The 14,393-nt window shown below is 43.5% G+C and overlaps 1 protein-coding gene across 9 annotated transcripts in view; it reads left to right on the top strand.

Annotated features, from left to right (window-relative positions):
• The window catches only part of NPRL3 (NPR3 like, GATOR1 complex subunit), a 41,734-nt gene that overhangs the window by 6,344 nt on the left and 20,997 nt on the right, over positions 1-14,393 (top strand). For 6 of the 9 annotated variants that reach the window (XM_014890949.2, XM_014890948.2, XM_088174540.1 and 3 more), the window contains 4 exons: positions 3,347-3,476; positions 6,674-6,748; positions 9,112-9,265; positions 10,060-10,141. In XM_014890949.2, the coding sequence (XP_014746435.1) occupies positions 3,347-3,476; positions 6,674-6,748; positions 9,112-9,265; positions 10,060-10,141 (441 nt within the window). Of the gene's footprint in view, positions 1-463; positions 2,766-2,827; positions 2,998-3,346; positions 3,477-5,028; positions 5,117-6,673; positions 6,749-9,111; positions 9,266-10,059; positions 10,142-14,393 lie in introns of those variants that run through there. The other 3 variants (XM_088174534.1, XM_088174537.1, XM_088174539.1) reach the window with 3 other exon arrangements.

Below are 14,393 nucleotides of genomic sequence, written 5' to 3'. Positions count from 1 at the left end.
AGACCAAACGTTCTAAACAATCACCTTTGTCTAGAATGGCTTTCTTTTCTCACCATCCTTTTAATTGTGCTTTTGTTTCTGGTTTCTGTTTTACACTGAATGATGAGAAAATTATATGCTAAATCACAGTGTCTTAGGAAATGTATTGCTAAAGGTTTGTGCCAGGGTAATTACCAAGGTCCTACTAACATTTCTGTGCTTCCTGTAGGGAATCCAGAATGGGTGTGGCACTGTCCCTTCTGTGAACTGGGAAAAGCTGGGAGGCTCTGGGCATGCAACAAGTCTAGCCTTGGCATTGTAGTTATTCCAACAAGGAGTCCTAAATCAAATTGTTTTCTGAGGAGAAATGACTTGAAAGTAGAGATCAGTGAGTATTTAACCCCAGGGTAATGATGGAGAGCTCTTTAAAGGACCTGGGTTGGGGCAGCTCTGCTGGTTCTTTGTGCCCCACTCAGCTAAATGGGATGATTACACACATAGAAGGAAGAGTGCTTAACTCAGGGCCCCAGAAGGAAAAAGAAATAATGCATCCCTAGTCCCTGCTTAACATAAACCTCACCTACATACTCAGATCCTGTTCTAAACTACTTGAAAGAAAAATTCTTAATAAAGACCTTGCCTTGAATTCCTGTGGCATAGAGAAAGTTATCATCCATTCTTTTGGGAAAAATTAAATTTGTGTTTGAATCTTCCCCCCTTTTATTCAGTGTGCTGTTGCTATATTGTGCTTGGGAGAGGAGCAGTGGAATATTTTGGACAAATCAAAGCTTTTGTCTATTGTATATTCTTTCTTTCTGCTGAATTCCTTAGTACAGAAGAGGTTTGCTTTCCCCTGGAATTCACAATACTCGGACTAATCTCATAAAAGGAGAAGGGTTACTGCCCAACTGCAAAACCTAATCTGCTTCTAACAAACTCTTGGGCTCTGAGAAGTCAGTGGTTTTAGGTCATCTTAACATACCCCAAAGATGGAAAAATGTGTCTTGAAATATTTAGAGTAAAAGTGTTATTTTCTAAGATGATGTGACAAATTGAAGTAATGGGAATAAGGCATCTGCTGTTTCTCAATTTCCCTATTGTCCTGAGCCTAAGAAATATCAAAATTATGTAGAGCACTGGGGGTTAAAAAAACCCAGACAGCAAAACTATAAATCCAGGCTGTCAGAGGAGGAGAATGAGGTTGGAGTCCAGGTGATTCTTGGGAGAGCCTGTGGTGATAGGTGTGCCTGTGTCAGGATTATCTGTCCCTGAGCTGGTCCTCTGGCTGCCATTCCAGTACTCTCCCAGACAGAGAAGACTCTGTTATGAGATGATCCTGAGGACTTTCCAAAATCAGCCTTTTAATCTCCTCCTCCCCAAAGAGCTGCATGCAAGGGAGGGCAGAGAGGGCTGTTGGTGTCAAGAGCTCTCCTGGGAAACTGCTGAATTCCCACCTTTAGCACCACATATATCTATCTGTTAAAGGATCTGCGGGTGTAATTCCTTGTGGAAGTTATCAGAATGATCAGTTTATCAGCTCCCAGGTATCCTTTGCCAAGGCTGGAGGAGGGAAGGATAACTAATTTCTTACCAGGAACCCGACATTTTCTAGTTTGCCCTCCTTCTCCCTTCACCCCCCAAAACATATGCTCCTTTTGGATCCACTGCTGTTCCCATCTCCCTGGCTCCATGACGAGCCTATTAAGGAGCAGATGAAGAGGGCAAAAAGAGGAGGGGAAGCTCACTGCTGTCATGGTGACATTTCTCTATTTTGAATGTGGTCTCCAGGGTCTGTCAGTCCAGGTCCTGGTCCAGGTTGCTTTGCCCTTTCCTCCCAAACTTCCCAAGTTGTGCAGCTCTGTGGCCCCAGGAATCTCTGGCTAGTCTCTGCTTGCCCTTAGCTTGGAGTTTGGAGCAGAGCAGTCATGGATTTGGAAGTTTGTACACAGCTGCTCCTTCCAGAAACCAAACATAAACAGTGTGGTAAGGGTGACCTGTTTGTACAAGCACCAGAGGCTTTGGCAGTTTGGACCTGTGTGGTCCTTCATGTCCAGTATTTGTAAATAAAAGAAATTCCCCCAGTGTCCTTGAGTGCATTTGTGTTAATTTCTGTAGTACTCCATGACTCAGAGGGAAGCAGCACTAAGGTACATTAATTGCTCCCCTGGGCATAGAGGCTCACTTGTGGCTGAGAGATAAGGTGAGCACAGCACACACCCATGCCTGCCCTCCTCTCTGAGTGATACTGGGTTATCTGGGATACCTGCCTGCTTAGGGGGATGGTCTGGCAGGGGCACACATCCCTGAGTGTAAATACAGAAAGCTAAATAAACATTTTCATTCTTAAAAACCCACTCTCATCAGAAAGTGCTTTGAAATTCATTTGGTTAAATAGGAACCTCTGGGAAATCAGATGAAGAGAGAACTTGTTAATGACAAGCCTTGCACTGCTCCCATTCTAGAGCAACAAGTTTACTCTAGCATCTGAGGTCCTCTTCACTGTAGGCTTGGGCTTCACTGTCCCAGGGGACACCTTGAGGAAAACAAATGTTGGTAGAGACTGGGCCAATGTTGTGAGGCCGTAGGAGAGAGCAGCTGTGGAATTCCTCCCTTGTCATGCTGGATTTTTAGCTGGTTGTGCAGCAGCAGCTGTGTAGATACTTGTCCTCCTGTCTCAGAGCTGCTGCCTTGTCCCCACCAATCCAGAGCAATGCAGTAACCCATGGCTGGGCATTGGGAAGGGCCTGCCCTGTCATAAATGGGATTTATCAAATGAGAAAGCCCAGGTGAGGCCAGGAAGCTCTTGGAAGGTGCCAGTGGTCTGCTGAGCACAGCTTGAGATCTGTTAAGTGAGGAACTTGGAGTGTCACTGATGAGCTTTGGGAGAGGAAGGACAAGCATTGGCTGTGTTTCTTCTAATTGAATCAGCTCCTTCTTGCCTTCCCCTCTGCCATACTGGGTGGCTTAAAGATCTCTGTTGTGCTTGAGTGACAGGCTGTGTCAATATGTAGTTGCTTAGTAAGTTAATTAACCTGCAGCTAAATCCAGACAATGGCTAACTCCAGCTGTTTTTATATTTAAGCAAACTGCATCTAATCTTTTAAATGTATTTTGCTGAGCATGTAATTAAATGAGCATGACCCTGCAGTCTTTGTTGTGAATGCTTCCTGTTTTATAATTGTGATGATCTGAGGGATGTAATTTAGGGGTCTTAATTCTACATAATTGGTGGTACTCCAGGTACAACAATCTAGTCACAATTTATAATGCCTTAAAAACTTTAACGTTAAATATATCTGTATTTGGAGGAATATTTTGGGGGTGTGCTTTTTGAAAACTGTAATAACTCCTGTTTCTGCTCTTCAAGGTTTTCGGATGTCATCCTGGCAACAATTTTGGCTACCAAGTCAGATATGTGTGGCAAAAAGTTTGAATTGAAGATTGATAATGTTCGCTTTGTTGGCCATCCCACCTTGCTCCAGCACGCCCTCGGGCAGGTATGGTGTGAAATCCCCTCTGGGAACCTGCCTTCATCAAACACTGCCTGGCTTTACAGAGGAAACCTGCAATCACAATGTGCATGTTGGCTTTTGATCTTGGTTTTACTTGCTGATGCTCCATGCTGTCTTTTACTTACTTCTGGGTCAGTGGAGTGAGTGGCAAACTGAGGGAGCTGTCAGTGATCACATAAACTCTTCTGGTTACTGTAGGGAAGCAGTGTGAGTAAAGAGAAGTAAAACTGAGCACTCCAGCTCAAAAAGCTCTTTCTCACTATTTTAGTTACTGCAAGTTAGCTTTTAGCACCTCTAATTAGTGTGGCAGTTAAAAACCCACCACTGAAAACCTTCACAAATGCTAAAAGCTGCGTCAGCCTTGTTTGGCTTTTAACTCTTCCTGAGGCTGAAGATGATCCATGAGACTCAGATGGAGTAAGTAGGATGTTGAAAGAAATCTAAAATTTTCTTGTGGACCAAATCAGGCTGCTGTTTGCATTGAGACCTTCCTCCATGCCTTATGTTTTAGGTGCTTAGAATGAGAGCAGTTTGCTACCTGGGCTATGTTAAAGGCCCTGCTTAAATCCAGGAAAGAATTCCTGTGCTTCTGTCCTCCAAATATTACCTGTCTCATTTCTTCTCCCTGATCAGCTGTAGGAATGACCTAGGCTTTGATAATTTCTGAATCCAGCACTGATCCCTGTCACTGAACTGTTTTGGTCTCATTTTTCATCAAATTTGCTAAGTCATTCCTTTTTTTAGGGGAAAAAGAAGTCTGCTTGCCAATTCTATCCCGCTTTCTAGTTATAATTAGGGGTGGAAACAGCTTGTTGGTAACTGCTGCTTGATATTTAGAGGACCAGACTGCTTTAATCCCAGCGAGGAGTTGGCCTAAATCATCGAAAGATGCTACTGTGGCGACTCAGTTGTGAGTCTACAGGAAATGTCATGGAGGATCACCAAGACTCAGTCCTGAAAAGGTTAAACTGTCTTGGAAGACAGGATTCAAGTGTGCCCAAGTTGTGCAAATCCATCAGCAGTCTCAGACAAGGCAAGTGATGAACCAGGCCCAGGGTCTGTATTGGACCCCAGCCAGGAGCAGGAGGAGACAGGACAAGGGTGGGATGTACTTGCCCAAGGATCTGTCCTGGAGACAGGCACAGCTCCAGGCCCTGGGCTGAGCTTAAATGGAGCTCCCAGGTCGTGGACTGGAGGGGCTTGGGTGTAATGGGAACCCAGCTGCGGCTGGCCAGGGCCATTAAGAGCTTTTGGTGCCCTCAAGGCTGTGACAGAAGTGGCCTGTTCTCCCTCGGACTATTTTCCTTTACTAATCTTTTCTTAAAGGCCCAACTTCCTAAACGTAATGTAAACCAGGTTGAAAATTTGTATTTGCATTTTTTTCACCATTTGCTATTGCACATTCTTTCCAGTCAGTTTAATCCTAATTGCATTAAATGTGACTTCATTTCAATTTGTCTAAATAAAATTGCATCTGGGCAAATAAACACAGTTATAAAGAGCTGTAAACACTTTTTTTGTTACTTCTGAAGGAACTTCTCTTTGGGTGTGTCTTATCACCCCAGGAGGCACCCCAGAACTTTCTGGAGTCCAGAATCTTCCAGATGTGTCAGCCATCTCTGCAGGTTTGTGTCAGTCTAAATCTGAGACCCTCCTGCAGTTAGGAGGAAGCCAGATGGAGCTGCTTTTCCATGGAGCTCAGGCAGTGTCTGGAGTAACCCAGCAGCCTCTTCTTTGAGTTTCCTCAGAGTTCATACTGCAGTAAATTAATCCACAGGACAGCTCAGCAAATTTTTACTCCAATGAGACCCAGGAGCTACGAGAGCACAAATATTTAATCCTATGTGCCAGATTGCTTTTTATGTAGCAATGTTCTGAATTCTTCAAATTCCTTCAGCATTTTCTTTCTCAGCTTAATCTTCTTTTTTTTTCTTTTTTTCCTTTTTTTTTCTCGACATGAGGTGATATGCAGTCTAGCCTGCATCCCAGCTGATGTTAGTAGTGGTAGTTTCTCTGATTTTAAGGAAGGAACAGAATCAGTCCTTACACTTGGAAATTCACAAGACGTCCTGGAAACTGTAACTCCAGGATAGATAAACACAGTAAACTACCTTTGTCACTCTCCCATCACTGCCTTTCTGAAAAAATGTAATTTTCACTTTAGGAAAAAAAAAAACCAACCCAGAAATATATATCACCTCTTAGTTTGCTAAATTTTGAGACTCCTGAGTGCAAGCAGTCAGATTTGGGAGTTCAGTCCCGAGCAGTTCACTGCTGGTGCTTGGAACCTGTCAGGAAGGGCAGATGCTGCTCTGTGTTTGCCCTGGCTCAGGTGCTGCACATACTTTGGTAGACCCCGACTATTGTTTGGCCTGGCAGGTTGCAGCTGTTTGCACTTGGGATTGGGTGGGTGTTGAGCAGGGAGCTGCAGGGGAGGTGGGAATGTCCTCTGCATTTTGTGCTCCATCTTGTGGTGACACGTGCTCCCTTTGGAGTTGGTCTGGCCGTGCAAATTCCACTTGCTTGTCTCAGCTCCTGTTTCTTCTCGCTGGAAAGTTTGAATCTGCCTTAGGGATGGAGCTCTGCTACAAAGAGAATAGAGGGGCTGGATAATGTGCTTGAAATCCTGCAGGAAGGGAAAAATCAAACCTTTTATTTCAGCACTGCTGTTCTGGAACACATTTTGATAAAAGCAGCAGCTTGTAACAGGATGCAATTTGAATGGGGATTTTAGGAAAGGAAGCAATAGGTGTGGCCTCAGATAAGAAATCTGTGGAATTCTATTGACAGTATATCTGACTACATATATATCTTTATATATATTTGTGCTAAAGAATTTGAATCTAAGTTCAAATGATGCTAAATGTAATAACAAAGACACTAGGTAAGAATGCTGTCTTAACTGACACTCATTTCCATGCTTGTGACCAAAAAGCTTTGGTTTAAGTCTTCACAGCTGCTCAGCAAAGTCAGTGCTGTAGAGTAACTGTAACACTCCAATAAAAACCAAAATCATAGTTCTATTTTTTGCAAGCATATTTGATGTTATAAATTGATTTGTCTGCTCTCTTTTCTCAGCTTGTTATTTAACTAGGGCTTTTTATTTTTTTTTAATTACTTTCCCTTTGTTACTGTCTCTAACTGACACTAGCCAATGGGATTTTCTAAAAAATATTTTTCAGGTATCCAAAACTGACCCCTCACCGAAGAGAGAGATGCCCACCATGATTCTGTTCAACGTGGTGTTTGCACTAAGGGTAAGGATCTGCATTCCATCTGACAGTGGGATGTGCCTTGGCTGCATAAGAGAATGCAGTAGGCTCCCCTCCAGGCTTGTTTTATGATTAATGGCCAGTGTTTGAAAGCTGCCTGCTCTCAGCAGTGAGGTCACTGTAAAGGGAGAGTGCCAGGGAGCTGCAGCTGAGCAGCTGAATGAGGAGAAGATACAAGTGAAGAATAAAGAGGTTTCAATGCTCAGCAAAAACCTGGAACAAATATATAGTTTCTGCCTGGAATTTTTTCAGGTTTCCTCTATTAACTAGATGCTGGTGTTAAGGGATCCTGGCTTGGCTAATTAGGTGCATAAAGCCCTAGAAACTTCATTATGTTCAAGCATTATTTGATTTCTGAGCTCTGGCTTTCTTTTCCTAGTCCACAGGTTGTTTAAAAATAAAAGGGAGAGCTGGAATAGTTATCTTTGTGGAAATGGTTGATTTTTGCTTGACTGGATGAAATGTCATAATTTAAAAGCCTCCAGCTACCTGCTTGTGAAATTAATTTTTTTTTCTTTTTAGCACTAGTACTTTTCTTACCACTGGCTTTGCAGTGGTGACATGGACATGGCCCCAGCCTGCATGGCTTGTCCTCAGATGAGGAGCAAGGTTTCACCTGAATCAAGCAAGAAATTGTTTACAGAGCTGTGCTGGGAATCCACTGTTGCTGTGCTTTAGGACACTCCTGGGTCAGGGAGTGCTGAATTTGCAATGGAGGAGTTGATTTTAGATTTCACATGTTAGGAGATGTTGCTTTGGTGAATTGCTACAGCCCTGTGCTTTGCTTGCAGGGAAGTGAGTACAGATGTGCCTGCAAACACACACATTGATGCACACTGAACCATGTGGCAGCACGAGTGTTGAAAGCAATGCTCTTTCATTCACAGTGAAGACCAGCCCACATTTTTCTGGAGCCTAATTTCTAGTGCTTCTAGGAAAACTTGCTTTCTTTGCCCTTCAGCCATGTGATGATACTGATGTAATTGTGTGTGTGATGCAGCACTCAATCCATTTGCCAGATGAGACACTCTTAGTTCACAGGGAGCAGTCAGGTTTCTGGAAAGTGTTGGGCAAGAAGCAAGTGGAAGTTTTTCCCTAGGATGGAGTAGTGAAGTGCAGGAGGTGGGTGGAGGCCCTCAGAGATAAAGATGAGTGTCCATCTGCAGTGGGCAGACAGAGTAGGCAAAGGCCCAAGTGTGATAATCAGCACTGATCCTGCTGTGTTTGAGCTTCAGGGCTACCAACGTGGTGTGACTCAGCAAGAACAGTGGAGTAAAAAAAAAAAAAGATGAGTCATGGTTTGCTGGTCTCTGTGCCAAGTGGTCACTTGCCAGAACTTTAAATTCTTTTAAATGTCTTAACAAACATGAGGCAGCTGCTGACTCATGCTGGAGCTGCTGATTCCCCCCTCACCCCCCGTGGCAGCTGTACTGATTTGATCGATTTTTCCAGCACTTTCTTTCTGGGACTGTCATAAATGCAGTGTTCGAAATAAGCCATATTTGTGGGTTTTTTGGGAATGTAAATCCAAATAAATTCAGGTTTGGCATGAAAATGTTCGTCACGAGCTGGTAATTGTTACCAATTGGTAATTGGTCATGAATTGGTAAATTGTAGTTACCAATTACAATTGGTAATTGTACATTCAATGTACTGCCTTGTCAGTACATGGGACAAACACCAGTGTGGCAACATGGAGTTAGTGGGACATGTTTAGAGGTGCTGCAGCCCTTGTGCTGCCAGTGAGTTTATCCTGAACATTGGGATATTGTCCCTTTTCAAATAGTTTGACACTTTCTCATCTCACTGTGGGAAGTTGAGGTCTTTGCTCTCTGCTGGTAGAAGGCCCATTAGCAACTGGAAAAACAAACCAGATTAGGGGTATCCTGGTCCAAGTGTGGTGTTCCTTTGATGAATTTAGACAAGCTTAGAAATCCAAATTACATTTGGACACCTTGGATTTTCTGCGTGGTTGCGAGTAGGGAGAATTATGTTCTTTTTCCAGTCAAGAGGCTGATTTTTGGTATGTGATTTTTGGTACCGCAGTACCTGCTGCATGTCCTGTCTCTGTGAAGTAGAGCTGAGTGCCATTCCATGGGCACAGGCCTGTCACCGTGCCTCTTGCTGTTCTCCATGATCCCCGTGTGCAGTCTGCACAGGGAGAGATGGTCAGTTCTGCTGATGCTGACAGGGTTCCACGGACTCCTAAGAGGATGGCAGGGGTGGGAGGCAGAGGGGAAGGCCATCCTGCACACCTAACAGCTGGAATGAGGGAAGTCTCAAGGCAAACCGCGTTGCCCATCATCACCGTGGCTCCATGTGCTCAGCGGCTGCTCCTGTTCCTACAGGCCAACGCAGACCCGTCGGTGATCAGCTGCCTGCACAACCTGTCGCGCAGGATCGCCATCGTGCTGCAGCACGAGGAGCGCCGCTGCCAGTACCTCACCCGCGAGGCCAAGCTCATCCTGGCCATCCAGGACGAGGTGTCTGCCATGGCAGAGAGTGAGTGCTGGGAGCAGCAGCGCTGCCTCCGAGAGGTGCTGCTCGTGCCTTCTCGCTTCTCCCGTGCCTGGCATGGCTGGGAACGGGGTTTGGTGCTCTGCAGCGTTCTGACAGCTTTGCCCTGCATTTTCCCTCAGCCGAGTTCACTATGCCCATGCACAGATGTGAGTTTTAGAGGTGAAATAATTTCGTTGCATTCTTTGCTAGTTAAGTTCAGCACAATCCCTGGAGGCTGTGCACTGGGCCATCCTGTTGGCCTCTCCCTGTCAGGCTGACATGGAAGAGCTCCTGTGTGGCCTGCTTCACCCAACCTAGAGCAAGTTTTGCATGCTTTAATGCTGTCTGCTGAGCCACCAGACTTCTTATGTGGAAGCTTCACTCTTACATGCTGTTACCTGGCTAGCAAACAGTTACAGAGCATTTTTATAGACTGTACTTGGAAAATGTACTGTAACAATATGCACTATTTAAGGTGAACTCTGACAGTAATGCATCATCTTGCTGCAAGCATTAAAAATTAAAGCTAATATCGAGAAAAACAAAGCATTTAAAGTCATCATTTGTCAAATTTGGTTACATGTGCTTAACTGAGTTGAGGTTTAGCAGAAGTTGGCAATCATTCAGTATTATTATTTTAACGTGTACTTTGAGTTATTGTAAAAGCTTTGAAAGATAATTGTAGATTAAAATTATACAAATTCTGCCCCTAAGATACAGATTGATGCCCAGTGGGGGAACAGGAAACTTTGATTTGAAGCCAGCTGTTTGCTTTCTTGTTTTGAATCTTTCCATAGCCACAGAAGGGCCCCAGTCACCTTTTCATCACATCCTACCCAAGTGCAAGCTGGCCAGAGATCTCAAAGAGACATATGACAGGTAAGATGGATTTTAGTCCTAGCTCAAAGTGTGCTGTTTCTCACTGAAATCTCTTGGCTTTGTTCCTAAGGCTATTATCCACTTCCTCATGCTGTTAATCACTGGGATTCGGGTTTTAAACCAGGTACAAACTTCACAATGTGAAGCCTGGCAGTCAGGTGAAATGTTTGCATAACTGCTATACTAATCATTACCTTGGTCTGTCTTGGTATCTTGTAGTTCTTAAAAGTTGGTGATGTCTGTCACAGCTTTAAGAATTGTTATTTTCTTCCCTAGCACAGGGCCACCTAATGACAAGTGAAGTGTAGAACTGACAAGTGTCTTAACAGGGATATCACAACACTGGGGAAATGCTCTAAATCTGCAGCTAATAAGAGGAAAATGCTGCAAGAGCACTGGTGGCAAGTCAGGTACTGCCCTGGCCCCATTTGTGCGTGTCTGGACAGCAAATTTGGATGAGATGCTGAGACTTCCAGCAGAATGGAGGGTGTAACATGCTGTTTCTTGACTGGATTAGAAGTTCTGGCAAAGGTTTCAAAGCAGTGTGGGGCTGATGTTGAGCCTGTGCCTGTCAGTGCTGCCTCCTCGGGCCCAGAGGCTCCTCCAGCCAGGAAATGTGCTTGGGGAAAGGCCTGGACAGAGGGACACAGAACCTCTGTGTGGGGGGAAAGATGCTGTGCCCCTTGCTTGGGGTGTTTGTCAGGGATTCAGGGAATCAGGCTGGACTTCTTCAGGGAACCCTTTATCCTCTCTGGGTTCTGGCTTCTCTTGTACAAAGGGAATCAGAGACCTGTAAGGTAAGGCACTGGGAGCCTAAATAATATAATGGTTGTAAGAGCATCAGAAAACTTCTGCTAAGCTGCTCTTTGTGCTCAAGAGCTGTGAATTTCATTTGGTTTGAAGGAATGTGGTATATGGTTCCACACACCTTGCACAAAACCTATACTAAACTTTTAAGTAAGTCAGCTTTTATGCAGCCTGTAATTCTAATATTCCAATTATATTTTTCTGTTCCTCTAGGGCTATGTATTTATGACTGGGCAAACCCTGATCGTGTTTCCAAATATTTTAGGGACACAGTGACATCTTGTGGCATTTAGCTGTGACTGTAGCAACACAGAGCCCGAGCTCATGGACTGTGCTGATAGGAGCCTTCCCAGAGATAAGGAGGAACGGACAGACCATGGAGAAATACACTTTGGTGCTGCCCCCAGCTGTAAAACAAGGCAGTTTCTCTCTGATTTAGGCATTGTGAGTGGGAAAGAAGTGGTGTAAGTTGGATTTTGACACTTCTGTATGATGCTGTTGAAAGCAAATGAAGGAAATAAGGTGTTGGTAAAAATCTGAAGTGCTGCTTGCTCGATTGGAAAGTTGTACTTGAAAAGGAGCTGACTGTTGTTGAGTGATAAGGAAATGTTCTGCAGGGCTTTTCTATTAATACTTCATATGAGAGCATAGGAAATATGCTTGTTTTACCTGCAGTCAGATCAGCTGAGAGGAGCTGCAGCACCTTGCCAGGCAGGAATAGATTTAAAATTATTTTTTAGTAAGGTAGAAAAAAGCTTCTAGAAGTACAATTTTTTTCTGCAAGTCCAGAATGAATTAATTATTCCTGTGTGGCAGCAGCTCTGGGGTGAAGGCTGTGTGGTCTTCTGTGAAGTGAGGGTTAGTTGTAAGTGACATGAGGTTACAAAAAGGAGCAGATAGACAAGAATGCATTAAATAAATCTTGTCTGTAAGATAGGCACCAATCCTGCTCACAGTTGTAAAACTCCTGCTGTAATGAATATTTTATCCAGTTTGGACACCACATTTCAATAGGGATTTAGGCCACCTAGAGAGTGTGGAGGAGTGTGAATGACCTCAGAGGGAAGATGGAAAGATTTGCTGTGTTGCTTTTAAAGGAGGAAGGATTGCTGGGAAGGGTAAACCTTTGGATGCATGCAGTGACAATGTGCTGCTCTAAATTTACAGAGTCTTCTGGCATAGCCTTTGGCTCTAGGAGAAGAGCCAGTGGAGTGGAGAGAACACTTTGAATTGCAGATGGAGCCCAGCTCTCCATTTGAGATTTGCTCCAACCAGCATTTCCTGCTGATTTCTGCAATTCCAGCTCAATTTCCAGGGTTGCTCCAGAGGTGCTGTCAAGCCTTTGGCTTCCTGTAGATGGTGCTGAGGTATTTCAGGCAAGACCCAACATGTCCCTGAGCAAGCTGGTTTGTGCAGAACCACAAGTAGAGGAATATTTTTGTCATTCAAAGTGTTCCTTGGTTTTGAATGAGATGCCTGTGTTCCATAAGGCAGGATCAGTACTCAGGACATCTTGACTAGACATGGAGTGGTATTACACTGACAGCTCAGAGGCTTTCAACATCTACTTCCTGGCACATTTGGTCTCTAATGGAGAGAACTAGAATGTTTCTTTTTATTAATTCAGAAATTTGAGAGTCTTCATTCATCTTGGCCCCAAACTGAAGCATTGGTGTGGAACAGAAATGGTTTTTAGGCCTAAGAAAGTTTTCAGGACTTCCAGTGCTGAAAAATCTGCTGGTGTCTCTTTTAAGGAGCTTCCACATAGTTTTGTCTGCAGCTGCAGATAATATGTGAGCTTGATACTTACTTAACTGCCTGTCTGGTTCTAGCAAACTTCTCTTAGCTTTGCATTGGAATAAAAGTGAAAGTATGGAGAGGTTTTTGGGGAGGTTTGGATTTTTTGTTTCTTCTTTTTAATACAGAAAGAGCCTTGGTAAATTTTAGTGAGACTTGAACTGAGTGGTAGATCTAGTCCATCTCAGCAGTTCAGGGAATAATTCTATGAGACTTAATGAATTATTAGATCTGATTTCTGTGGCTGTGCTGTAAAATATAATCCAACTACAGTTATTTATCAAAGGACAGCCCTTTGTCCTTTATAAGGAAATGTGAAACCAAAGCTCTGAGTAGTCACAACCTCTAGGAAAAACAAACTCCAAAGCTACAAGCTCACCTCCATCACACTCAAAACATGGAGTTAATTTCTGATATAAACAGGATAGATGTGATATGAGATGTGTGTATGTAAAAATTCATAACTCTTTTATAAACGTGAGGTGGGATTTCTTTATTTTGCCAGTAATTATGGAAGAGGCTGCAGTTCTGTGAGATACTGGCAAACTTTCAGGCTCTCATTTTGGGGCAGTAGCTCACATTCAGGACACAGCAGAATAGAATAAAAGAGCAGTGATAGTCGATAAAATATTCCCCAGCTTCCTGCAGCCCTGGAGGGGTTTCTGTACATTCAGCAGCTTTCAGCTGATCTCACTTCCCGGAATTACCCCCCAATCCTGGGAGCCAGAGTAAATATTTAACAACCACAGCATCCTCTGATAAGGAGGTCCATGGCTTAACTACTTTCTGTGTTTCTTTCTATTTCTTCTGAACTTTGCTCCTTCTTGTATCATGAGATGTCTCATGGGCTTTGTGATGGACAGACATTAAACAGCTTTTTCCTGTTTGCCTCTCCCCTGTCTCAGTTTTAAACTCTGTTATCTGATTATCCTGATCCTTGCCCATGTATCCTTCAGATTGCTCATCAGGTGTTATCAAACCAGAGATTAAAAAAAAAAAAAAGTGTTGAAACTAAGTTTTTGTGGAATAAAATGTCTTGGAGGGTTTAATATCCTATTGCCTGAATCTTTATGTCTGTACTGGGGACATTATTTAACTCTGCTCTCTGGCTAAGGGCACTTGCAAGTGTTGCTGCTGGAGGGTGTAGCTTGTTCCTTGTCAAATTACAGACACTTAAATTATTTTCTATGCAAGGAGGGGCAGGTGAAGGAGAAATTGTGTGCATAAAGCTATAATGAAGGCTGGAAATTGTACAGCTGAATGCAAATGCAGAAGAATGAAATTAAGATCCAGATCAGAAGTGAAAGTCTGGTTTTCTTGTTGTCTTTAATTCTTGGCTCTTGTTGTATAGAGCACCGAAGACAAAATTATGCTGTGAAGAGTGTAATTATGTAATTAAAGCTTTTGCCTTAGTGCACTTGGACCAAAGAATGAAAGGAACCAACTGGATCTTTTACTGAATGTTAAACTCTGCAGGAAAAATGTCCCTGTGATGCCTTGAGAGGCTACTGGAACAGAGGCTAGACAGTGTTAAAGGAATAAAGTAGATTATTAAAAGGCCTTTAAAAGGATACACCTTGGGCAGCACTAGAGCCTGGCTGTGGTCCCACCCAAGATGGATCCCAAGTCACGAGTTTTCACACTTTTA

The sequence above is a fragment of the Sturnus vulgaris genome, chromosome 16, assembly GCF_052056855.1.
Source record: "Sturnus vulgaris isolate bStuVul1 chromosome 16, bStuVul1.hap1, whole genome shotgun sequence".
NCBI lineage: Eukaryota > Metazoa > Chordata > Aves > Passeriformes > Sturnidae > Sturnus > Sturnus vulgaris.
Note: the sequence above shows the minus strand (reverse complement) of the source record. Positions and strands in the feature narration are given on the sequence as shown.